At 48.8% G+C, this 26,696-nt stretch overlaps 1 protein-coding gene and 1 long non-coding RNA gene across 3 annotated transcripts; one reads left to right on the top strand and one right to left on the bottom strand.

Annotated features, from left to right (window-relative positions):
• Positions 1–710: 710 nt before the first annotated feature.
• Positions 711–5,312, bottom strand: LOC103666616. Its single transcript, XR_569565.2, has 3 exons — positions 2,646–5,312; positions 1,871–1,974; positions 711–1,512 (listed from the first exon to the last, which is right to left on the bottom strand). It is a non-coding gene; the product is annotated as an uncharacterized LOC103666616 (long non-coding RNA).
• SZRD1 (SUZ RNA binding domain containing 1) lies at positions 2,164–26,672 on the top strand. Of its 2 annotated transcripts, XM_040645836.1 has the most exons (5): positions 2,164–2,257; positions 20,205–20,254; positions 20,725–20,727; positions 21,998–22,249; positions 23,446–26,672. In XM_040645836.1, exons 1-5 carry the CDS (start codon positions 2,207–2,209, stop codon positions 23,546–23,548), a joined length of 459 nt encoding a protein of 152 aa, XP_040501770.1. In that variant the 5' UTR covers positions 2,164–2,206; the 3' UTR covers positions 23,549–26,672. The 2 variants fall into 2 exon arrangements, with proteins under 2 accessions (XP_040501770.1, XP_040501771.1); XM_040645837.1 differs by lacking the exon at positions 20,725–20,727 and having other exon boundaries at positions 2,169–2,257.
• Positions 26,673–26,696: the final 24 nt, after the last annotated feature.

Below are 26,696 nucleotides of genomic sequence, written 5' to 3' on the forward strand. Positions count from 1 at the left end.
AAAAAAAAAAAAAGGGTCCACTGCCTTGAAAAACTAATCACATCCCAAGAGTGAGACTTAGGTGAGGCCTGATAGACAATCTCATCCACCCTGCTGTCCCTAAGTCTTAGTCAGGATAATTCATTTAAGAGAACAGGTTCACAGAAGAATGTATTCAAAATGAACACAGCTCCAGAGAGTGAACAAGACAAAATCCTTTTTCTGGGGCGCCTGGGTGGCACAGCGGTTGGGCGTCTGCCTTCGGCTCGGGGCGTGGTCCTGGCGTTGTGGGATCGAGCCCCACGTCGGGCTCTTCTGCTGTGAGCCTGCTTCTTCCTCTCCCACTCCCCCTGCTTGTGTGCCCTCTCTTGCTGGCTGTCTCTATCTCTGTCGAGTAGATGGATAGAATCTTTAAAAAAAAAAAAAAAAGACAAAATCCTTTTTCTTTGAAGTTGGTCAGGCCGTTCATAATATTAGTTACGTTTTAGAGATTTTGAGCTGCTAATGGAATATCCATGTGGAGACGCCAGGAAGAAGCCTAGCTATATGAATCGGAAACACCAGAGGAGGTCAGGGCTGGAAATCAACTTTGGGAATCTTTTTTTTTTTTCAAAGATTTTATTTATTTATTTGACAGAGATAGAGACAGCCAGCGAGAGAGGGAACACAGCAGGGGGAGTGGGAGAGGAAGAAGCAGGCTCATAGCGGAGGAGCCTGATGTGGGGCTTGATCCCAGAACGCCGGGATCATGCCCTGAGCGGAAGGCAGACGCTTAATGACTGTGCCACCTAGGCACCCCTCAACTTTGGGAATCTTTAGTGTTCAGTGAGTGGCTCACACCATGATCATCTAGGTAAAAACGACAGACTGAGGACACACCCACAGATGACCCATATTTCAGAGACAGGAAGTCATGAAACCAGAGAATTAGTAAGCATGTCACTTTAACTTCTAAAGACTAGTAACATTTAATACATGATTGCAGTTTATAATAATAATAATTAGGAATACAATTGCAAAAATTCTCAACAGGAAGCTGTTACTTTAGGAAGATTAATGGCATGCTAAAAACATGAGAAGAAACACATTTCAGGTTAGATAATTTGATTTTAACAGCTAAATGCAACACTACCAAATGACAGGCTTTTAATACTAAGAGGCCTATAGGAACACATCAGTGAGAATAAAAATACATGGTGTTTACTTTTCCCTTGTTTTTGTGTTTTGGGAAAAAACGGATGGTTAGAGAATTTCAAGTCTTCTTAAAGAGGCAAGACACCCCTGTAATGATAATAGCTAACCTTCGAAAGTCTTACTGCAGGTCAAGCACTATCTCATGCTTTTCCACATAGTAACTAGTTTAATTCTGACCATCTACCTCTGACGCGGCTACTACTACTACTAGCTCTGTTTCTGTACACTCAGGGAAACTGGGGCACAGACACCTTAAGCAACTTCCTAAGATCACAGGAACTTGTTCGAGTTGGAAGTGTCCGAAGTCGAACTTTAAAGTTGAAGGTCTCTACCTCTGTACTGGAGGAAAATAAAACAGGAATACTGTTTAGGAAGACGCGTAAGTAAATTTTTAAGGAAACGTTAATGTATGTATCTGTCACTACCGACTCAGGAGAACTTTAGCAGTGCTGGTTGTCCAGCTCGGGGGCCAGTATTATCAACTAACGATATTTTTACTGAGGATACAAAGGAGGGTTAACAGATGCTTCTAATACTGCTTTATGTGCAGGAAAAACTGTAAAAATTTCCACCCTAACACAGAAATAATAAAATGTCTTATGCATCAGCAGATATTTTTTATCTTCTGGTGAGGTATAAAACGTTTTCAGAACTTTGACAAAAACGTAATTTGCAGTTTATAAAGATTACGACTCACCTGAAAAAAAAGTTTTCAGTAATTGCCTGCCCTTAGAAAAGATGGCTCCAAAGAACACACTTTCCGTACTCAAGACGATGACTTCACAGGGGCTCGCCCATTCACTAAGAGAGATAACACGTTGCCCTTAAGAAAAATGGCAGCTTTCTGCTTCCTCTGCCCTTTTCCAAGATGGCTTTCTCGATGATAGTGGACCCTGGCCTGGTGCCTCTTCCGGGCTTGGCAAGGGGCGGGGTCCATTGAGTAAAGCCTTGCGTGCCGGCGCCCGCGACGGAGGCGCGCTTCAGGGCGCAGGCGCGGGGAGGGGGTGGGGGAGGAGGGAAAGCGGCGAGTAAGATGGAAGATGAGGAGGTCGCTGAGAGCTGGGAGGAGGCGGCAGACAGCGGGGTAAGGAGGAGCCGCCGCCGCGGGGCAGGGCCGGGCGGGACCTGGTGTGAGGGAAGCCTCCGGGGAGCGGGCCTGGGGATGGTTCTCCCCAAGGAAGGGCCCCACACGCCGGGCCGGGGGTGGAGGAGAGGCCCCCGGTCCCTGAGCGCCGTGAAGGCCTCTTAAAGGGGCCGCGTTCCATTTCTCCCTCCACCTTTGCCGGGTGCGCCTCCCTCCGTACCCCCGAAGTGCGCGTCACCCAGGGCTCCACACCCGCCACCCAGGCCTCTTTTCCTGGCCCCCGCGCCTTCTCGCTCGTCCCGGGACTGTCTGACCCTTCCACTCCTGTCGCCGTCCCCCCCGCCCGAGTCACCATTTTAAAGTTCATGTGCTCCGATGAGCGACATACCATGTGGGGGGGGGGCGGTGTACGCGGACCGGGGCAGCATGCCCGGCTCCGGAGAAGAGCTGCGGAGGCAGGAGGGGAAATCGAGTCGTCTCTGGGCCCCTCCGCTCTGCGCTGAAATCCCCCATTGCTTTGCGCCTTCCGCCACGGTGGGCGAGTCTGGGGGTTTTTTCTCTTTCAGTTTTACTCTGAGAGCCCCTTGCAGACGGGTCTCCCGGGGACCCCGCCGGAACAACCGAAAGCCCGGCGGGCAGCCCCTTTCCCCGGGGAACCACCCAACGATCTGAGCCCCGGGCGAAGGTCTCGGAGAGTGCTTGCGAATTGTAAAGTTTCCACATTCCTGGGGGGGGGGGGATGGACCGTTCTATTTTGTTTTTGGAGTTTTTGGTTGACTCCTGGAAGCTGTAGGAAAATAGTTTATCCCAACCTGGAACAGCCGGAACCAATTCTGTTAGGTTTGTGATTAATTTGGGTCTTCTCAGAGTTTGTGGTTTTGTGGTGACCCTCGTGAAGATGGGGAGATGGCCTTTTGTCCTCCCCGTGTTTGCGTCTGTTCAGTGCTGGCTCGAGTGACAGCCACCTTCAAGGTTTTTGTTTTGGGACTGGGACGTGGCGAGCCGAGTGTACCAGGGTAGAACAGGAGCTGGGTCCCCCCCCCCCCCAAGCGCCTTTGAGGGTGCTCATTAGAGCTGGAAGAGGCCAAGAAATTGCCCCTTGCAGCAGTGGGGTTTATCTCTACGGGAATGTTGAAACTTGGATTCGCTTCGAAGTTTTTTCCGGTGGTTCAGCATTTCTTTCACGGTGTTTATGTTTTTCCACTTAGCATAATTAGGCTTTTGAAGAATTAATCCGTTCAGAAGGTGTTTGGTACAGTTCTTACGTGCTGGCTATCTTTCTTGAATTTTGACTTGAGTAAGGAGAGCAATTGAAAGATTTTGTACAGAGCAACAGGTGTCATTTGGGTATTTATTCAACAAACATTTTTTTTGTGTCTCTGTGTTAGATAGGCAATGTGCTTAGCAGTGACTTTGTGCCAGAGAATGCAAAATTTCCGGGTGCAGGCATTTATTGCCTACCACTAACATGAGCGCATCATTCAGACACCCTTCATGTACACCTTCCTGCAAAGAAGCCTGGCCTACAATTTGAGTGACTCAGATGATAAGTTGCTTGGTCATCTTGGCCTTTCTTTGATTTTTCTCACCTGTTTACAAGGGACAGGAGTATTTCATGTTAAAGAAGAAGAAAATGAAAACAAGAATGAATGCAAGATATAGAAATTGGGGATAGTTTTGTTTTTCAGAACGTGTAATTCACTTAGGGATCAGCTAGCCCAGTCCCACATTTTACAGCTGAATGAACCCCAGGGATGTAAGATTTAACTTAGATCTTTCTGATGCTTTCAGTATTCTTTGTACTACACTTCAGTAAAATCCTTTAAAAGTGCCAGGTACAGAGATGGAACCCAGACCTTGCCTTGTTGACGTAATGAGTGGTAACTACCAAAATGCACGTTTCTTTTATATCTTTTAATTGAACCGTTGAAATGACCTGTAGAGTTACTGTCCTTTTATAAACAAGGACACTGAGGTTTAGGGAGTAACCTGTCTTGCTCAAGGTCACACAGATAGTAAGTAAGGAGCTGGTATTTGACACAAAGCCTATCTGACTCCAAAGCAGGGTTCAGTCTGTAGCATTTTGCTGTCTCTCTGCCTGGGACCTGGGGAAGACTTGGGAGTTGGGCATTACCTTTTCCTTTTTAGTATGTTTGTTTTGGGCTTATATTTGAAGGCTCTCTTGAATTTGATTCTGTTTTTGAATTTCACAAAGAGTTCTGTAGATGTGCAGGAGGGGAGCCAGGGAGGGAATGAAGCACTATGTCCACATCACTGGGAAACCAATGTACTGTACATGTCTTTCCAATGTAGCCAGTTGTATCTGTAAAAGTCTTAAGCTTCTGTTTATCCTGTCTTCCAACTGATACATAGTAATGGGTGTTAAGTACCCACCTTTCCAAAGAAGCAACCTGGATGGTGAGAAGACTAGCAAATGGGGGTTGGCTCATTTCTAAATGAACACTAACTTTATATAATCTGGAGGTAGTTCTGGTCCTTGAAAGTGGAGGCTTTTGGTGATCTCTGCCCTCAGCACCACAAAAAAGTTTTGACATCATGCTGGAATGTCTTATGTGTCAATACATTTGAGGTCATTTTTTCTTGCATATCTTCAAAATACTCAATATCAAGTCCTATCGTATCATTTTGGGGAAAGCTTTGAGAAACACTTCAGATATTCTGTAAATAGGCTGCTTTTTGCTTTGAGTATGGTCAACACTGACCTAATATAGAATTGTTCCTTTTGCCTTTTTCCTCCCAAGGAGTTACATCCCCAGTCAAAGGACAATTCAAGGAATATAGCTTACATTCCACTAAGGAAATGCTTCTTTAAAAATATACTGCCTTTGGGAGAAATGAAAATATAAATTGATTTAATGTTGATTCAAACTCCAAATTCTGTCCTTCATCTTTCAGTGCATTTCAGGGGACAAATAGAGCATTTTGTCATTGGAAGACATCTTTGTGCTCCAGGAAAGAAAAATCAGATCAACAGTTTGCTCAATTTCTGATAGTTTGAAGCTTTATACATTCACTTGTTTAGACCAAAAAAAAAAAAAAAAAAAAGGCAAGACCTAGTCCATCTTGTAGGTAATGGGCTAATCTTATCCTAAGGGAAGATAGATGGTACACAAATGGAATTGGACTGGTAGTTATTATAATGCATTGGCAACTTCTCTGATTTCTTTGCATCTCAGAAGTTGCTTTTTGTTTTTGGCAAGGGCAAGTCATATAGCTAATTGAAAGAAAACGTATCTTAAGTTAAAGGATAGACCTAGTCCATCTTGTAGGTAATGGGCTAATCTTATCCTAAGGGAAGATAGATGGTACACAAATGGAATTGGACTGGTAGTTATTATAATGCATTGGCAACTTCTCTGATTTCTTTGCATCTCAGAAGTTGCTTTTTGTTTTTGGCAAGGGCAAGTCATATAGCTAATTGAAAGAAAACGTATCTTAAGTTAAAGGATGCCCCATCAGCGACGCTGGGTGGCATACGAGTCTACTGTAGGAAGGTGTCAGTAAACACTGAATATTTACTGTGTACCAGGCACTGGACGCAGTCTAGTGGAGGAGTCAAACAGGTAAGGCAGCACTTTCTTTGGAAGAGGCATAGATGGGGTACCAGGGCTGGGATCAGAGACCGTCTTGTAGAGAAGGTGATGATTCAAAGGACCACTCGAATCAAGTTGTATTAAGTCTGGCAGGTGTGGGAGGCCCAACGTGCACATAGGTAGCAGAAGAAGAATGTGCTGCGTTGGGAGAGCTACAGATACTCAAATACTTCCTTCTGGCCGGAGGGTAGGGGGTTGGCAGGCCTGAATGGAAAGAGATGAGGCCAGAGAGGTATGCAGGGGCCAGATTGGGAAGGGCTTCGCTGTACTTGATTCTGGGGAGCTTGGACTTTGTCCTGAAAAAGCCTTTAAGGGCCTTTTTTTTTTTTTTTTTCTTTTTTGCCGAGTAGTGACATAGATTTTAATTTAAGAGATAAGAACTTTGATTAACTTCTTATTCTTTAGAGAAGAGGCCATTCTCGCCAAAGCATGGCTTCTACCTCACTTTGAGGTCCTCATCGCTTCCTGTCACTGCTGTCATCCTGGAATATTTACAGTGGCTGTGGGTAGTGAGCAAATAACAGATTGTTATTTTGGAGCTACCTGGTGCTGATTTCTGTGTCTATCCTTATAGTAAAGAGGGCATTTAAGACTTGTGGTATGAGAAAGCACAAATCCCGGCGTTCTATGCTTGAGGGAGCCATTTCTAAGCCATTCTAGTCCTTCTGGGAAGATTGGGTCCTAAGGACTGTGCTGTGCTCATCTCAGGCTTCTATAAAGCAGTTGGCCAGTTAGCCATGATCATGCCGCAGTCTGTCCCTGCGACTCTGGAAAAAGATCTGTTTCACTATGGTTTCAAAGAAAGTAGGATAATGAGCTTTTCACTATAACTTCTCAGCTCTTTTCATTGAGGCTGCATGGGGGGCCTGTTCCCAGCATGCTCTGGGTGTTTGAGAGAGCTGCCATGGTTGCTGTGGGCTGGAAATTCAGGCAGTCACAGGCCTTCTTGCTTTTCCTTACACAACAGAAGAGAACTTAGTGTATCTTCCTGAAGCTTTCAGTAAATTCCTACAAAGAGAAAAGGCACTGCTGTCTCGATCTGATGACTCAACTGTATTCTTGGGGCCAGCCCTTTCTTTCCAGTTTCCACCTTTATATTGCAGTGGCTTCCCCACAGTAATGTCCCTTTCTGGCTGTATCAGGGAGAAGCCTTCACAAGGTATGGTGTGTTCTTTCCTGCACACTTGCCCCACAGAAATAGAATTTTTTTTTTTTTTCTGTTGGGACAGTTACTGACTTGTTGGTTTCCTAGGAGAAGACTGAGTTTAGCTACTTATAGCTGTGGCCAAAATACAGAATGAATTTTTTTTTTTTAAGTAGTAACCATAGAGATTTCTCTTGCTGAAGTGTTTTTAACTGCTAGCCTCTGCCAAGCATCCTTCTCTTTAACATTCAGCTCTGTGCAGGATGTTTGATGGGAAGATAGAGCTTAAGACCCACCACCGCAGAAATTAGCAACAAATCCTGACCTCGGTCCTTCTGTAGATAGAGAATCTTATCCCTGCGGGTAAGACATTTCAGAATGTCCCTCCTAGTAAGTCATCCCCTCCCCACACCCAAAACTATTGCCCTTATAAAATGAACACAGGAAATAACAGTCATTCCTTTCTAAAAGGAATAATATGTACAGTTGAAGTTGCATTCTTCAGGGCTGTGATCCTTAGATGAGATTGTGTCGGGTAGTTATGACTTGAGTCTGGAGAGGTCAGGATTGCCACCACTCTTCCTAGGCCTTGAGGGCCAACTTCCCAGCCCTCATGTTCTGGCCTTCTTGGCTTACATAGGCATTTGTGATCCTCCAGCTGTCACCTCTGTTTTTGCTACCGGGTTGCACGTCTCACGAGTGAGCGGACTCTGACTGTAGTCCGCAAACTCCCAAATCTCACAGGCCCCTTTGGGAAGGGCTTCTTAGATGGCTTCTTAAGGGGTCACTGCAGTCTGGGCCGAGTGGATTTGTGCATTCATTTTCCCAGTCTCCGTGACCTAGTGACGTGGAGATGTTTTTATTCCTAGTGTCCAGGAGAGGAAATCACTTGGTTGTTGGCATCCTGAGCCCACGCTAGCGTTCTGGACTGTTTGTTGACCTTTGCTTTTCAGCAGATAATTAACCAGTTAAGTGCTGTAGGATGTTTAGTTGCTAGTTCCTTTGAGGTATTGTTATTTGTTTCGCCTGGGATTGACCTTCTGCCTCTGTAGCCTGCTGATGAGGTACTAAACTTCCTGTCTCTGAGAAACTAGAGTTTGGTTCTCAAGAGCCAAGAGGACGATGCTGCTGTCAGTTGTAACACTAAGAACAGTGGCAACACTAAGACGGCAAGTGGCATGTTGGTTGAAATCTTGATCATAGGTGGGACACATCTGACCAAGTGAAAAGAAATCATATAAATAAGTTTTCCTCAGCTCTCTTGAGAAGATTTCGTTACTCTGCTCACTATCTTAAGGATCCCAGTATCTGTAGTTGCAAACTGGCAGCTCTTGGGAATTCAGCCTATATACTCTTTTGGGGTGCACATTGTGTTTTATATATTGAGTTCGAATGTCTTCACTTGGGTCTTGGTTGCTCTCCTCTCCTCTGGAGTCCCCCCTTTATGTATTGTGTAACCTCTTGTGTTCTGTCCTGCTTGCTTTATTGGCTTGGCCCTGGAGGCATTGTGTTTGCTGCCCCTGCTTTGATGACAGTGCCCTTGGGTGTTCGGATAAAACCTCGTGGTGGTGTAGAGGGGAGGTAAGAAGGACTTTGTGTCATTCCCCAGAGTCCAAATGCATATTTCCTTCGGAAGAGGAGCCTTTCTGTCTTCTTTATAAAAGGAAGAAAGAGTAGGTCACTTCTGCCCATTAGTGACCCACTTCCTCCGTCCATGGCAATAATAACAGAAGTCGGAAGGCTAAGCTGAGGGTTTAGGTGCCCGGTCTGGTTTTTAGGCAAATCACTGACTGTCTTTCTGTCAGCTTCATTTTCTTCTTTTGTAAACTTAGGTTAATAAAATCTGCCTTGGGTGCCTGGGTGGCTCAGTTGGTTAAGCATCTCCCTTCGGCTGGGGTCATGATTCCAGGATGTTGTGATCAGAGTCCCTCATCCGGCTTCTTGCTTAGCAGGGAGCCCGCTTCTCTCTCTGCCTGCCACTCCCTCTGCTTGTGAGTGAGCACTCTCTCTGATAAATAAATACGATCTTAAAAATAAATAACTAGGGGCGCCTGGGTGGCACAGCGGTTAAGCGTCTGCCTTCGGCTCAGGGCGTGATCCCAGCGTTATGGGATCGAGCCCCACATCAGGCTCCTCCGCTGTGAGCCTGCTTCTTCCTCTCCCACTCCCCCTGCTGTGTTCCCTCTCTCGCTGCCTGTCCCTATCTCTGTCAAATAAATAAATAAAATCTTTTTTAAAAAAGTAAATAAATAACTAAAATCTGCCTTGCCTGACAGTGAGAGCTGAGTGAAGCACTTAGTGAGGTGTCATGCAAAGGCAGATGGTAGAGCAGAGAGTGCCGTTGCCACGAGCGTGAGGGTGTTGCTCGCCAGCTCTCCAGCCACTCCAGTATGGCCTCAGTCTGCGTAGAGTGGGAAATTTCTAAGACTGGCTGAGGGGTCTATTTTATTGCTGCGCCTGAGGACTAATACACTGTTTTCTCTACAAGTTGTAAGGGAAAAGCAATAATAAACTTGGAGAAAGGGGATCCCTGTTAGATTCTACCCAGTATTTTATTCCAAGGACAGGGCGCACCACCATTACTACCACTGCTGCCTGTTCTGCACCTTTAAAGGAACGGGTTGTATGGATTCCCCCCCATGGAGCCCCTTTGAAGAGGTACTAGAAGCAGAAGGAAACAGTGTCTCAACATGGCAACTCAAGTTTCTGAGGCCATCCAGCTTGAGATACATTTAAATTGTAAGGCTTGTTCTCTACTGAAGAATTACTTCCTTTTTGGGTACTTTACAGATTTAAGGTCTGGACCTTGTGATCTGCCACTGCTATAGTCCTCCTTTAGGAACCCTGAGCTTGCACTAAGCTGGCCTGGGATGCGGGGGAGGCACGTTGGTGTTCCCTGTGAGCCTTTATCCTGCCTTAGTAGTTCCTGTGGCCACCCACCAGCCACGCTCCTGACCCTTTTTGCTTCCTCCTCTTGAGATTTTGGGTTCAGTTTTGTCACTTACCAGTCGAGTGGTCTTAGGCAAGTCATTTAACCTCTGAGCCTGTAGCAAGGCTGCTGTACATCATTGTGCTGAGTATGAGAGGTGGTGAAGGGGGAGGGCACAGTGCCTTCCTTACACGAACCGTGGCAGGCGCTTGGAGAATGCTGCGGCCACCACCACTGCTGAGAAATGCCTATGACAGCCTTAGCTCTTATTTTGTTTTGTTTTGTTTTTAATATTTATTTATTTGAGAGAGAGAGAGAGAGAGAGAGAGAACAAGTTGGGGGGAGGGGCAGAGGGAGAGGGAGAGTCCGAAGCAGATTCCACACTGAGCGTAGAGCCTGATGGTGGGTCTTGATCTCACGACCCTGAGATCACGCCCTGAGCCAAAACCAAGAGTCGGATGCCCAACCAGCTGTGCCACCCAGGCGCCCCCCTTAGGTCTTACTTAGAGAATGGATAGTGTTGCAGCCTTTGGACCCAGATAGGCCCATTTCAAATTCAGGCTGTGTTCCATACTAGCAGTGGAACCATGGCCGGGTTACATAACATCTCAGAATCAGTTTCTAAATCATTTGTGAATGGGAATATATCTCTAAAATCCTGTTTCATAGACTGGTTCATTAATTCATGTGTTGGGTTCTATTTTAGGCACTATGGGCAACTGTAGTGAATGAAGTTTCTTCTCATAAAACTTGCTTTCTAGTGGACAAAGATGGACAGTAAAACAATGTTTTATACACATACACAATGAAGAAAAATAAAACAGATAAGGAGCATAGAAAGTGACAGGCAGAAGTGCCATTTTGGGAAGGGGGAAGGTCAGAGAAGGCCTCTCCATAAGGATAGGCAGAGAGACTTGAAGGAAGTGAGAAGGCAGATATGCAGAAGCTGGTGGAAGTGCATTCCAGGCAGAGGGAACTGCAAGTACAAAGGTCCTGAGGCTGGAGCCTGCTGTTTTATCTGAGGAACAGTGGGGGCTAATAGTAGCTCAGAGTGGTAGGAGAGGTCAGAGGTAGCAGGGAGCCAGATCCTGTAGAGAGACTAGTAGGCCATCGTGGGTATTACCTTGAAATAGGAAGCCATGTGAGGGTGTTGAGCAGAGGCTGACTTGGTTTTTAAAAGGATCATTCTGGCTGCTGTGTGTAAAATAAACTGTAGGGGCGAGAGTAAAACACAGACTGATGAGAATGCTACTACAGCTGTCCATTCAAGGGCTGTGGTAATTTGGACCAGGGAGGTCAGAGCAGAAGTGTTGAGAAAATTCAGGACATGTTTTGGAAGTAGAATCAACAAGTTCTACTGATGTGGGGTATGAAAGAGGCATCAGAGATGACTCCAGTCTTTGGCCTGAGCTGGGAGAAGACTGGGATTTCTGAGATGGGCTAAGTGGAGGGAGTGTGGGAGAAGCAGGCTTGGGTGAGTGAATGAAATCAAGAGTTTGGTTTTGGACCTGGTGAGGTTAGGTCCCTGATGAAATTGAAGTGGGCCTGTCAAGTCAGCAGTTGTGTATCAATGTCTGTAAAGCTGTGGAGGGGCGCCTGGGGGGCTCAGCCGGTTAAGCACCTGCCTTCAGCTTGGGTCATGATTCCATCACATCCCGAGTTGGGCTCCGTGCTTAGTGGGGACTCTGCTTCTCCCCCCTACTCATGCGTACTCCCTCTCTCAAATAAATAAATAAATAAATAAATAAATAAATAAATAAATAAATAAATAAATAAAATCTTAAAAAAAAAAAAAGGCTTTGGAACTAGTTGAGATCACCGAATAAGCCAGCGGAGCTACAGAAGAGGAGAGGTGCAAACTCTCCAACCTCTGGGGGTCTGAAGAGAAAGAGGAGCCTGTCTGTTGCAAAAGAAATCAAATATGGGGTGTGAAAGGAGCTACCAGGGAGGTAGGAGGAGGCTGGGAGGGTGGGATCTGGGAGGCTCGTATAGAAGATGCTTTAAGAGGGGCTCCTGGGTGGCTCAGTCAGTTGAGTGTCCAACTCATGATTTTGGCTCAGGTCATGATCTTAGGGTTGTGGGATTGAACCCCGTGTCGGGCTCTACGTTTGCCGTGGAGCCTGCTTGAGATTCTGTCTCCCTCTGCCCCCCCCTTTCCCCCTCTCTGAAAATAAAAATAAGAAAAGACAAAGAACATGCTTTAAGGAAGGAGTTTTGAGCAGTGTTGGATGATGCTGAGCGGTTGAGTGAGGTGAGGATGTAGAACTCACCGTTGAACTGGGCAGCAGTGAGTCGTCGTGACCCTGACAACAGCAGTTTCAGAGCTAGTTTGACTTGAGGTGGTGAGTGTTACTCAGAGCAGGGCCTGGGCCAAACATTGGGCACTGGGCAAGTGCTAGTTGCTGTCATGCCAAAATGACAGGCCCCACCAGAGTAGTTTTTACACATCAGGAAACAGCATGCCCTTTGGGTCCCTACGGCGTTCAGTTGCTAGTTGCTTAAAGAGTAAATGTGTAACAGAGAGAGATACATTCTCTTCTAAGATTAAATCTCAAGCAGTGTTGTCCAAGGAAGTACCATGCAAGCCACACATGTAATTTCAAACTTCCTCAAAGCCACATTTAAAAAGTAAAAAGAAATGGGTGGGATTAATTTTAATATTTCGTGTTTTTTTTTTAAGTTTTTTTTTTAAGTTTTATTCATTTAAGTATTAAAATCTCTACACCCACCGAGCCGGCGGGGGGGTTGGCTCAAACTCTTGACCCTGAGATCAAGAGTCTCAGCTCCACCTGCTGAGTCAGTCAGGTGCCCCTAATTTTAATGTTTTAAATGTAATGCAGTATACTCCAGTTAGTATCATGTCAGCGTGTAATCAATACTGATAACAGGTTAATGAGCTATTTTACACTATTTTTGGACTAGGCTTGGGAAACCTGCTGTGCATTTGGCGATTACAGCACAGCTCAGTTGGGACTGGCCGTGTGTGGTGGCTTCTGGACTGAGGGGCGTAGCTGGAGAGTGTGCCCAAAGGGTTTCCTCTTCCTGGGCAGGTGCGGAGAGATCCTGAAAGCCCCAGTGAACTTGGGAAGGAAAGCAGGAAGCAGTTTTCCTTTCCAAGGGAGTAAGAATTGTTTTGTCTTTACACACACTCCGCCAAAGCCCTTCAGGGTTTTCTGGTGCCCCTGGTTTCTTCACATTCTTACCTTGCTGGCCCAGGGAAGTAGAGCTGACTCTGCCGCAGCTTTTTGAGTAGTGTTATACCAGCTAGTAAAAACCATTGCCTACTGCAGCTCAAGTAATCTCAGAAGGTTTTCAGTTTAGGAAACCTCTTATTTGGGGTCCCTTTTCTTTTTTCCTTTCCTTCATGTTTCCGTCTTTCGCCCCGATTTTTTTATACCCCTCCCTTTTCCTTGACACTCTTGTTCTTTAAGTCTCTGCAATTTTCCCTGACTCCTCATCGCAGGGTTGCTCGCTCTCCATTTCTCTTCCCAAAACACTGTTCGTACATCTAATACAGCAGCTGTGGTTTGCTTCTCTGTCTTCTCCCTCCTGGCTGGGCTCTCCTCTTCAGCAGCGATTGCCTGACCTCTGGGGTACCAGCATCTGGCACATCTCCTTCCTTAGAGTAGGTTTCCCACAAATGCTTGTTTCCAGCTTTTTGTCGCAGCGAAGCAGAAGGACACCTTTGAGTTACATTAGCAAAGCATAGACTTCCTTAGGGAGGGACTTTATATCCTTTGCCCCCACAGTAACCCACTTAAAGTGGAATCTTTTTCCTTGCTATGGGAGTAACAGAATGGAGGAGTGTTTTGTGGGAAATAGAACCTTCCAACAGACTAATGTCTCTGTATTAAAAAGGCAGCTAGTGAATTCATGGCCTTGATGGTCTTGTGTCTCAATTTCTGAACGCTGCCTTTTAAAGATTTTATTTATTTATTTTAAATAGATCTCTCTTTTTTAAGATGTTAGTTATTTGAGAGAGTGAGAGCACTGTTTGGGGGGGAGGGAGAGGGAGAAGCAGCTGCTGAGCAGGGAGCCTGATGCAGGGCTCAGTCCCTGCGATCATGACCTGAGCCTAAGGCAGACACTTCACTGACTGAGCCACCCAGGTGCCCCTCAAGATTTTATTTTTAAGTAATCTCTCTACCCAGCATGGGATTCAAACCTAGGACTCGGAGATCAAGAGTCGCATGCCTCACTGACTGAGCCAGCCAGGCGTCCCGCCTTTTGCCTTTTTTTTTTTTTTTTTAACTTAGCCAATGGTGTTTGCCCCGGAGTTGAGTTAATGTTTTGAACCTGATGGTGATGCTGAATGAAGCATTGCTTCAGAAGCAAACCCGAGTGGTAAGACTTTGGGGGCTTCCCTCCCTGGAGTTAGCCGGCAGTGGTAGAATGAGCACTGTCACGCACTGCCACGCCACCGACAGAGACAAGGCAGGCAGGGCTAAAACATGCAGTGAGCAGAGTTGGCGTGTGGCTGTCTGGGTGGCTCAGTAAGTTAAGCATTTACTGCCTTCAGCTCAGGTCATGATCTCAGGTTCCTGGGATCAAGCCCCACATCAGGCTTCCTGCTTAGTGGGGGAGTCTGCTTCTGCCTCTCCCTCTGCCCCCTCCCCCCAGCTCATTTCCCATCTCTCTCTCTCTCTCTCTCTCTCTCTCTCTCAAATAAATAAAATCTTGAAAAAATAAAAATAGTTGGAAAAAAAAAACACAACAAACCAAGAGTTGGTGTGGGGAGTGGTTTGGAGAAGTCTCTGTGGATTACACGTCTGGACTTGAAATGGCCAGTGCTGTGCTCTAAAAGTATAGAGACCTTTGTATCTTGATAGTTTTAAACCAGATTTTGCTGGCTCTAGCTGTGAATTCTTGTGTTTCACTCCTAAGTGAAATTAGGGCCTTGTAGGAATAGGCAGAATCTTCTCTGGATGTGTGATATGGGAGATGTAGGTGCCTTGCTGGGGACACAGGAGGCCCTCTAGCCAGGGGAGTGGATGCTGGGGTCCTGCCCAAGACTTAGAGAGATCAGGCCCAGCCTGGCACTCTTGCCAGTGCTGGGAGTTCAGGGCCAGATGTGTTGGAACGAAGGCCTGCCTTCTCCTTCCCAGCATCTCCTTCTCTGGTTTTTTTCTGAAATGGTGGCATTGTGTTCATCAGGACCTGTCAGGCTTCAATCCTGAGAGAAACCCTGTACTCAGGGTTCCTGTGTCTTTTTAGATTCCACCCAGTGTCTGTCTGCAGATGTGTGCCCCCCAATGTGGGGTAGCTGCGCGAGACCAGACGAGCCTGTGGGACTTGGTGGATCACGAAGAGTCCAAAACCAGTCATTATTCCTTGAATTTGAGAGGAAGATCAGAAAATGTCATCTTCTGAAATGGAAACTGACAAAGAGAAGCAAATTATCTGAGAAGAGTCACTTAAATAGTAACTTCTGCTGATAAAAAGAGGTTATTTCCTAACTCGGAGCCAGGACTCTCCATTTGATACAAGATTCCTTGAAATCTTAGGACTGGTGCTGATTGGGTTGGTGATCAGGGACTCTGGTTATCGGAGGAGGGGTGCAGCGGTGGAGCAGGGTCGTTGCTCCTTTGGGGTGTTGGGGGCGGACAGCAGGAGGGCAGGCCCCCTCCACCCCCACAGTGTAGCAGGATTTGGGTTTATTCGCTCTGTCTCTTGTGAGTTTGGCTAGCTGGAATCAGTCCCCCAGGGCTTCATCACCCCCAGGTAAACCGGTAAAGTCTGTTTCTTGGATGTGCAGGTCTGAGAGTGCAGCTGTGCTGATGCTGTACTTGTACTTTGCTCCCAGGCCCAGAGTAGCCCAGTTACTGCTCTCCTCTGCCTTTCTCCCTCTTCTCTCCGCTTCCCACCTTTGTTTTTTCCTTTCTCATCCACCTCTTACTGTTCATCTGCCTCCCCTTGCAGATTCATCCCTATCCTCTTTGTCCCTGATCCTTTTGAAGAGGGTGGCTGAGTCACAAAATAGGCTGGGATGTCCCCTTCCCTGCTCTTCCCCTCATGTGCCTCCATCCCTCAGCTTTCTGTGGCGTCTCACGGAGACAATCATTGCAAGGTTAAGGGCATCAGCAGCCAGTGAAGCTGTGCTTCTTCCTTAGGTCAGTGGAATTTGCAGATGTTGCTTCATTGCATCTGACTTTATTCACGTCGTGGCTGGGGCCTCTCCTTTACCTCCCATAAGGGACCGGCCCTGTCCAGAGCTACCTTGCTCCCCGCTATGGTTCTTCATGACCTCCTGCCTCCACTCCTTCCTTCTGGTTTTGCTTGTTCTCTCAGACCACGAAGGGTGTACCTCATTTTTGTAGAGATGTAGCCCCGCAGGGCAAGTGATATCTGTGTCTCTTAGTAGCAGCAGAGCTTTTGCTTAGGTTTTGACCCAAAGAGGAGACCATGCCACGTAACAGCATGGGGTGTCATCTTCTGGAGTCTGCTCAGTGCTACTTGACCAAAAATAGCTAGCCTTTCCAGGAAAAGTCATGGGAAATCAAACTTTTCTTAGCACCTCACGTCTCATATGCTTATGCCCTAGCACTTGCTTGTGTCCTGGTGACTCCTCGTCGCTCCGAGAAGTCGTAGCGTGATGAGCTTACGTACGGGTTTGTTCCACTACTTGTGGAGTTTGGGCCTCTGACACAGAAGTCTTGACCTTGGACCAGGGCTCCGTTCATCCTTATGAAAAGAGAAGGTGCCCTTAGGTGATAAGGTTTCTTGTTGGGGCCCCCATCTGGACGCTTCCTCACACAGCATTCTGAGGCCTGTTTAATTCCACTGGGCTGTCGCATCTCTGGAGGAGACAGACATTCTCCTTGCGCACCCGTAGGAAAGTTTTGGCTTGTTGCAGCTCTTCAGAGCACGAGACTGAGAGCAGATCGATTGCAAGGCCTTGTCCAAAAAGAGAATGGACTGACTCATGATACCTGGACAGACTCCAGAGGGAGCTGCAGTGCTCTCTCCATTTGCTGGCAGGGCGCTCCGTCTTAGCAGGGCCAGCTCTGGGCACACTGGTGTCTAGCTGGCCATCTGGACATAGTCAGGATCAGCTTTCTCCCAAAGCTGTTGGATTTGTATCTCATTCTCTAATCTGATGGAAGAATTCCTGCTCAGCTCTGAGAAGCCAGCATCCCTGGTGTGATGGTGTTTGATGGGAGTGCCAGGGAGCAGGGTGGCATTCAGGGGGTATGAGGAAGAGAAGATCAGGATCGCATGGCTTTACCATCTCCGGGGGGTTGAGCCGTTGTGGGGCTGCTCTGGCATCGGGGAGGGCCTCAAAAGGCCTTAGTTCTTGGGCTGCCTCTGTGGTTTACTTTGTGACGTTGGGTTTGTTTCTTAACCTCCCTGAGCCACGTTCCTTCATCTGACAGAAGAGGGTAAAAGCTCTTTTGTCTATCAGACAGGGGTGGTGTGAACAGAAAATGAGTGTCTGGGGGAAGTATACTGACAGCCATAAAGCATTATATTGGCATAAGGCATTTTTTTAAAGCCAGCCATTTATATTATATGTCAGGTATGTCTAATCTGGGGACAGAGGCCCATTTACTCAAACATGGTCCACAATGACCTCTTGAAGGGCTTTTTTCTGCCCAGCCTCCATTTGCTGGGCCTGGGCAAATTCTCTATCTTCCCTAAGGCCCTACGGAAAGAAGGAAGCAGTTTACTCTCCCGAGAGAAACCTGGATGGAACTTCTCACATTCAGCTAAAGTAATGTATATTTTACCACAATTAAAAAAAAAAAAATTGACTCATTTGCGTATTTGCCTTATTTGGCTGTCATAGTGATATGAAAGTGAGAGTTCATGTAATAAAGTTTAAAAATGTAGCGCTTTCCCGTAAAAATCTTGAATTTGTTTTTTCCTAAAATAGCAGCTCTGGCCGTGTCAGCCAAGGCTCTGCCGCCTGTCTGTAGGCAGGGCCAGTGCCCTTTGGTGCCTCGCAGCCCCTTCAGTTCCCCGCTGTGCTCCCTTGCAAAAGGAGTTTGGGTTACTCGCCTGGCCCGTGGAGGCATTTGGTTCCGACCCTCTTTGAGGGCCTCCAGATCCCACAGATGTTAAACCTTGCGTTTATGATGGAGAAACGTGAGTAGGAAGTGTCGTTTTCAGATGGGAACAAAATGATACAGTGTGGAGCTTTAAAACTGTTATTTGTGGAAAGCCTTGAAAAGCCCTTCCATGGTAACAGGCTTTCGACTAATGTGAGACGTAGTATCTACTCGGGCCGTAACACTGATATTGATACAAAAATTTAGAAGAATTACAATTCTGATACAGACAGTGACGTGGGCCTAGATTCTCTAGTCTGTCAGTTCCCAGAAACCATCCAGGTCATTCCCATGCTCTCGGTGCACCTTTGCCAGTCAGTCATCCGACAGTCGCTGAGTGCCAGGCTGTGTCCTAAGCTTGAGTGAGAGGTCTTCCATCTGGTGGCTTCCTAGCCCCTCCACAGAGTTGATGGGACCCTCAGAATACAGTCCGTTGTGCTTGCCCCTAACTATATGTTGGGCAGGTCATAAAAACAAAAAATGTTAAACACAACTCAGCACCAATCCGAATGAATGTCAGTGTCAGACTGGATTGAAATCTGGCTTCATATTGTTTACAGGAGACAAAAATAAGAACAGGGAAAAATGAGAAGGAAAAGAGAAACGTATTCTGGGGAGTACTAACCAAAAGAAAACTGGCACAGCTTTATTCATATTAAATGATAGATTTTAAGGCAAAGAAGATCATTTCATAATGATAAACAGGGTAATTTACTAGAAAGTAATCTTTGATTCTTTGCATAGTCAGTAAACCTAACAAATGAGTAAGAATGTAGAGGTTCTGAACATTATAGTTAACCAGCTTGCACTGTACTCATCAACTGTAGAATAGTCATTTTCAGGACATTTGGAACATTCCCGAAAACTGGCTGCCCACTCAGCTTTGAGGTGGATCTCGGCAAATTTCAAAGACTTGACTGGCAGTTACGGCAGTGATTCTTAACATTTTGCAAGTTCTAGACTCCTTTGAAAATCCCGTATCCTGTCGGTCAGGATTGTCAGCACTACTGACATTTGGGGCTAGGTGATTCTTTGCTGTGGGGGCTGTTCTGTGCATTACAGGAGTTTCGCAGCATAGCATCCCTGGACTCTACCCGTTAGTTGCCAGTAGCACATCCCCTCTGGCAGGGACAACCAAAAACATCTCCAGACATTGCTAAGTGTCCCCTGGTGGGCAAAACCATTCCTGTTGAGAACCACTGCTACAGGTCTTTTCATCAGAGAAATACTATAATTTTTCATACACTTTTTCCTACTCCAGTAGCTGAATGGTCTCGTCCTCACTGGGGACAGTCGAGTGGGATATTTTGTATGAGAAAACAGTGGGGCAGCCAAGGAGCCTGAAGGCTTGGTCTTTGTCTGTGCCCAGCTTCCCCCGTCCAGCGTCTGGACCCCTGTGCGTGCGGGTGTGGGAGCATCACAGAGTTCCTGGTGCCGAGAGCCAGGGCCCACTGCCGTCCAGTCTCACGGATGTTAGGCTTCTGTTTTGTTCTAGACCTTTGGCTGGGTGCCAGTGACAGAGTTCAAGTCGGCAGCAGTGGGGAGAAGAGGCTGTGAAGTATGTGATACCCGTGCTCATGGAGGGGGGGAAAGGGAGAGCTTACTGTCTGAGAAGCAGGTGACGAACTGTGTGCGGGCCAAGGAGGACTTCACCACGCAAAGGCCGACGTCAGCGTGGGGTCCGCAGGGTTAGCGGAAGTTTGCCAAGGGGCGGCTGTTGCGGGCAGGTGGACCAGCACGCTGGGTTCTCGGGCTTAGTAACGGCTCAGTTTCACAGTGAGGCGGAACAGGCGCGGAAGATACAGGAAGCCGGGGCGAGGCGCGCTTGGGAGCTTGGCCTTAATCTGGCAAGCAGTTGAAGGGGTTTCAGTGGGGAAGTGACACAGCCAGATTTTTGTGTAGAAAGTTGATTTGAGTGGCTCCGTGAAGGGCAGATTGGAGACCAGGAGACTAGTCAGGAGCTAGGCAAAGAACCCAGCTGCATGATGAGGTCTAGAACTATCACCGTGGCCAGGGGGATGGAGGGAGATGAACCCTCAGGGAGTCAGGTTTCCAAACCCGAGTCTAGTAAAGGGAGGTCTGCATCTGTTACCTCAAAGGGCACAGTCATGTCCCTGCTCAGAGGACACCATCCTCAGCTCTGAAAATAAAGACGTAAGTTTTTATCTAAGAGAGATTTTTTCCACTTTTTATATACATTTTTTTCCTCTAGGAAATAGACAGACGGTTGGAAAAAAAACTGAAGATCACACAAAAGGAGAGGTAAGGCTGCTGTCTGGTCTGAGGGCTCATGCTCTCTGCCATTTGAGAGCTGGGCAGTCAGTGGTGTTCTCCAGGTGGCCGTTAGGGTTAGCAGGGCAGGCTCCCGAGCATGACCCTTCCAGGATGTGGTGGCTTGAGACTTTGAGAGTGAGGCTTGACTGTCACATCTGCCTTCTAACGTATTGGGTACCCGGTGTGAGGTGATCTGGTGGAAAGGGGGGAGGTGACAAGTCAGAAAACTTGGGTTTTAGGCCTGGCTCTGTTCCAGTTGCTCTGAGGTTTGGGACAAGTTGTTTTCCCCTCTGGACATCAGTTTCTTTCTCTGTGACATTAAGAGGTTGTACAGATGATTTCTCTGGGCCTTCCGTGACGTTGTGGCTGAGGGCATTATGGGGGTGTTCTGGAAGAGAGGATTCTCCAAAATTCTCGAAGACCTTTTAAGGATATTTTCCCCCACCCAGACAGCAGAGCAGGTTTCAGAGCAGGTGAAAGTTGACCTCAGCCTGGACTCAGGTAACCTGTGGGCTTCCCACAGGGATAGTGAAGGGAGGAGGAGGAGAGGACCTCTCTGGACTTGCTTATCATTCCCCAGGGGACGCCAGGGTGCCCTGCCCGCCCGCTAGTTTCCTGGCTCTCTGCCTCTGATCAGATTGCTGGCTCCTTGTCTGTCTGCTCGTCTTGGCAACTGCACTGATGTCTGGTGACAGTCCCCTTGCCACGCCATTCCTGTCCCACGCAGGACTTGTTCTAGTCCCTTGCAGCAGCGGAGTTCCTCCAGCCCCTTCCCCTCCTGACAACTGTGGCTCTGAAAACAGGCCCCCGTAGGCTGTTGGGTTCTGAAGAGAAGCTAGTTTGGGCTGCTCTGGGGAGGGTCTTTGTGGCTGTTGAAGGGCCGTCATTCCTGCCTGGATCCCTTTTTCCCCTGTGGCTTTTGTTTCTCTCCCTTCCTGTGTGGTTTCCCACCTCTCCTTGTGGACACATTGCCCGGTGTGCACATCCACCAGCCTCGGACAGTGCTTCTCGGAGAACTCCGAGCACTGCCAAGCACTGTTTCTAGGGCCGTCCTTTACGCCAGCCCCGCCGCATCCAGCATCCCAGGGAGCCATGGTGAGGGAGGTGTCTCTGCTCAGAAACTTCTGAAGAGATGATCCAGTTGTCTGGTGTAGTTTGTCTCTGGGAGGCACAGGTCACTTATCAGAAGGCCGAGGCAGTTTGGCAAATCCTGTCTTGATGCCAGGCAGGGATGGCGGAGTGGGTTCCTTTGTAGCGTTTGGCTGGTGTGAGCACATGTGGTGGAAGGCCATGGCTGGAGTGAACACTTTGCTGACGCCCTAAGCTCCGGGGCTCCCACTACACCAGCCTGTTACACTCTGCTCTGTGTAGGGAAGTTGGGATTTTTAACGGACGTCACTGGATTCTGGGCACAAAATGTTTTGCCACAGGGGCCAAATGGTGGTTGATGTGACTGTGAACCTGGGGGTAGAAGTCCCAGAATGAGGTGCTGTTCCAGCCCCCCCTTTGCCTGGGATTAGGTCTGAGGAGCACGTGAGCTTATGGCAAGGTTGCCCTTTTGAGAAACCCCTCTTGAGGAGTGAGAGTTTTGATGTCTGGTCAGAGGCCAGAGAATAACGAATAGAATTAGGAGGAGGGAGGGTAAAGAGATGGGGGCGGTGAGGGACATGGATGGGGGCCTCTATAGTCAAGGGTAGGACTTGTGAAGCTGTATTTGCTCTTTGTCANNAGGAAATCCAAATCTCCTCCCAAAGTGCCCATTGTGATTCAGGACGATAGCCTTCCCACGGGGCCCCCTCCACAGATCCGCATCCTCAAGAGGCCCACCAGCAACGGTGTGGTCAGCAGCCCCAACTCCACCAGCAGGCCAGCCCTTCCTGTCAAGTCCCTAGCGCAGCGGGAGGCGGAGTACGCCGAGGCCCGGAAGCGGATCCTGGGCAGCGCCAGCCCTGAGGAGGAACAAGAGAAACCCATCCTCGACAGGTGAGTGTAGCTGGCAGGGTGACCAGTGACCACTCTGCCAGGCCGCTTTGAGGTGGTGAGTAGTGAGAAGTAGGTAGAATCGGGTCTGGAACCGTGGCAGCGTCCGCTGCCAAGCCCGACCTGGCGGGCAAGTTCAGGGTCTGCTGCGTTGGCTCAGGACGGCAAGCTTTGAGGTCGTGGCTTACGGCTGTGCAGTGGGGGGGGGGGGTGTTGGGCAGCGTGGCACAGAGGTTGACGGCACAGACCCTGAGTCAGAATCTGCCATTTCCTTCCACTTCCGGCAGCCTAACCTCTGTACCCTCATAGCCTCATCTGTGGGAGAAATGGGATAGCGATAGTACCTCCCTTGTCAACTCGTTGTGCAAATAAATGAGTGCAGTGTTCTGAGAACCCCGCCTGGCACGGCGGATGGTGCCCCACGAAGTGCTTAGATGCTATCTTCCGGATCTCATAATAGCTCTCTGTGATGTTTGGTGAATTTTCTAAATCCTTTTTCTTTCCCAGCACTTTCCCCCCCTCTGGAGTCCTAGAGGTTGCATTATGTAAATTTGTCACCTCTGCTAAAGCAGTATTTGTTAAAATAGCCTCTTTCTGACTTTGAGAGGCCTCCTTGGGCTTGCTATTCTGGGACTTGAACTAATCCATGTACCTTCTTCCTGTCCCTTCATTAATTTTATAGATTCCCGTTCTCCTCTATGCCTTCGCTTGGCAGACTAGAAAAGGTCTGTTTCCTTTTAGTCTTCCATATTCATATGAGTCAACCATTAATCACATGATTTGGAGAGAAGCAGGAGGGCAGCAGTGGCCGGTGCCTGGTCCCTGTGCTGAGCTCTTGGTTAGGGGTCTTTACTTTTGCCCCACACCCTGAAGGGTCTGCGCCACATGGTTCTGTGGAGGCTGAGCTGTCCGTGGTCACTGCCTCTGGACAAGATGGGCCATTGAGCTCCCCCCTGCCCTCTAGATTCAGGGGAAGAGCACTGCCAGTTCTCAAGGTGAACATAGACCGCCTTCCCCACCTGCCCACGGGGGCTTCCCAACTTGCAGATTCCCTGCGTCCGCTTGTCAGAGAGGGGACCAGGGCTGGCTGACAGCTGCTTTGCCTTCTGCCCTAGCTGCAGTTTTAAGATTGGGTTTTAAGATTTGGGGACCTCTTTTATGTCCTTTTTCAGGCCTCCCTCTGATCTTCTTCCCTCCAGGCCAACCAGGATCTCCCAACCCGAGGACAGCAGGCAGCCCAATAATGTGATCAGACAGCCTTTGGGTCCAGATGGGTCACAGGGCTTCAAACAGCGCAGATAAATGCGTGCGGGAAAGGATGCTGCCGCTGCCGCCGCCGCCGTCACCGCCTCTTGGGTCGTCCGCCACGGGTCGCACTGCCGTGGCAGACAGCTGGACTTGAGCAGAGGGAACGACCTAACTTACTTGCACTGTGATCCCCTTTGCTCCGCCCACTGTGACCTTGAACCCCATGCACTGTGACCTCCCTCCTTCCCCCCTTCTTCCCACTGTGATTGGCACGTCTACAAGGGCTGTCCCAAGTCAATGGAAAGGGAAAGGGTGGGGGGCCAGGGGAGGGTTGGAGGGACCCACGAAGGACTCAGAGTAGAGAGTCAGACAGTGCCACTTGGCCACTTGGGGTAAAGCCAGTGCCAGCAATAACAGTTTATCATGCTCATTAATTTGGGATTTCAAAACACAGATGAGAACTCCCGTCCACCCACCCGCAAGTGCATGTCTTCATCACTTAAAAGCAAGTTCCATTTGAAAATAACCTTTCTTTTTTTTTTTCTCCTTCCTGTTTTTGTTTGTTTATACAAATACCTGATTTGCAAGAAAAAGTGCATGGGAGGGGTTTTAGCAGTTTAATGAATTTTTAATTGAGAAAGGGTAGTTTGGTAGTCTACTTAAAAATGTTTCTGGGAAATTCACTAGAAACATTAACCAATAGGACTTTGGTGAGCTTAGCTTCTGTATTCCTACTGCCGCCCAGAAAAGGGGCAGGGCTCTGCAGCCCCCAGGACAGATGAGCACCCCATGCCTATACCTCCCTCCCTCAGCTAAGTCCCAGGGCGTCTTGGCCCTACCTGGAGACTGAGCTAGCTCTGCAGGCTCAGAGAGCCTGGGGAGGGTGCCAACCCCACCTCTAGTATTTTGGGAGATAGGGAAAGTGAATAGACTTCCCCTTCCCATACCCCTCAGGGTGGTTCCCTGCCAGCCAGGCTTGCTCCTTCTAGAAGAGAGCAGGGAGTGAAGATGCACTCCGGGCTCGGAAGTAAGGGATGTGAGACTTGCTCAGTGTTTTGCTCTTAGCCCGAGGAGAGCCTGGAGAGAGTGGCTCCGGGACCTTGAGCCTCCTGCCCAGCGTGCTCAGAAGGTGGCTAGATCTTCCCACTGCAGCAAGGCTTGAACTCTAAGGGTCTGTGGGGCACTGTCTCTCTGGATGGCACCAGCTCGGTGACCACGCCCGGTACATTTCGTTTGTGAAATCGCTGTCTTGGGAGCTGACCATTCTGAATACATCTGGGGAAAGGCAAGCTGTGCATTGCAATATTGCTGGTGACTGGTTCCCCACAGACCCAGGCTACCCTTCACCCATTTTTCCAGAGCGAGGGCCTGGAGTGAAGGCGGTTTCCCCTCTGTCCCTAGAGCCTAGAGATTTGCTTTGGCTCTTTAAGGTGGAAGAGGCTAAGGGCAACTGCCCAGAGCAGCTGTGTGTGTGTGTGTGTGTGTGTGTACAATCGGGGTCCTCTCAGGCTTTCTGGTCTCTTCCGTTGCACTGCGCCTTATCCCTCAGCCAGCCAGATAGCCTCCCCACTCAGCGGATGAGTTTGGGAGTGGGTGACAGGATGTTTTGTGATTAGAGCAGCTTGTGGTGGCCAAGGTGACAAGCTAGGATTTGCAGGCTCACTCCACCTCTGGTTCACCAGGCTCTCAGCCTTGCCCCGTGGGAACGTAGGCCAGGCCCAGCAAGCCACGTCCCGCTGCATCTCCCGCTGCGGAGGAAGGGCCAGCTGCCAGCTGAATCAGCAGCTAGTCCATAGCACAGCCTTCCGACCGTGAGCAGCCAGGAAAGCGTGCGTGTGCAGAGCTGGAACAGAGCTTTGGCGTGAAGAAGCCCCAGGCTGTTGGGTTGTGCCCACGGGCTGTTGTGAGGGGGATGACCCCCAGGAGTGGGCCAGGGAGAAGGTTGGCTGCTGTCGTCATAGTTCCACTGCCCTCACCAAGTTTCCTCCTCCTAGATGTACAGTGTCCAGCCCTCATGTAGTAGTGGTTTCTGGCCCGAGATGAGACTGTCCTTGCAGTTGGAGAAGGGTACAGAGGTAGGCCAGGTGGCACGGCCAGGAGTGCCGATTGCTCAGCCATCAGGACCACCTGCTCTTGCCCCCCTCTCCCCTAGAGGGAGCCGAAGGGAAGGCCGGCTGACGGGTGTCTGTGGATTGAGGATGTAGTAGGGACTGGTGTTCCCACCTCCCTCTGGCCAAAGATGGGGCTCTGCCCGATGTGTGCCTGCCGCCACCCACCAGCAGTTGTGCCCTTGGCTTCCCAGATGGAGAGGTGGCAGGCAAAATCTTAAAAAGAAAGAAAGAAATGAAAACAAGGAACTGTATTGTGTTGGGGGGAGGCGGGAGGGGAGATGGGAGAATGGTTTGGATTTTGTGTGTGTGGGGTTTCTTTTTGTTTGTTGGTTTTTTTTTTTTTTTTTTTTTTTTTTTTTTGGTAGTTGTCTGTAACTTTCCTTAAGTGCTTCTTCTTTTTTTTTTTTTTAAGTAAGCTGCAGGCTTTGGCTTGGAAAACCCCAGGGGGGTGGGGGGGGCAGAAACCTGAGGCTGCTGCCCCTTTATCTGCCTTCATGGTACTGTCCCCTTCCCCCAGCTCCTCCCTGACCCCATGAGCCAGGCCTCAGACCTTCCAGCTAACCGCTTCCCATGAGCCACTACTCTGATGTCAGCCTATAACCAAAGGAGCTGGGGGTCCAGGCCTGGTGACCAACCCTTCTCAGCCCACTCAATCAGGGTGCTCCCCACCTGCAGGCAGGAGGCAACACCCTATCTGCTACCATCAGCCCCTTCCAGAGCCCACTGCCCCGCCCCGCCCTGTCCAGCCCAGCCATACCCTGCTCTGCCCCATGTGGGGATGCTCTGCTCAGGGATGGGCCGGCAGGGCTGCCCCAGCCTCCCTGGTAAGCAGAGACTCTGGAAACCTCTGGGGTCCTGTTTTCTGGTCGTGTGATCCCAGGGGTGCACATGGGCCCCTTGGGTGTCTGAACAGAAGGGCATGGGAGGGAGGGCCGCACCCCTGCAGTCCTGCTCTGCTGGTCTAGCGGGCAGCTGCCTACCCCACCCCACCCCGCACCGCGGGCTCCTGAGTCGGCAGATTAAGCATTTTATAAATTGTATTTTAAATACATGTTTTAAACTTGTCAGAGCCTTGTCCTCATTTCAGTCCC

Source organism: Ursus maritimus, unplaced genomic scaffold, assembly GCF_017311325.1.
Source record: "Ursus maritimus isolate PB19 unplaced genomic scaffold, ASM1731132v1 scaffold_32, whole genome shotgun sequence".
In the NCBI taxonomy this organism is placed as follows: Eukaryota; Metazoa; Chordata; class Mammalia; order Carnivora; family Ursidae; genus Ursus; species Ursus maritimus.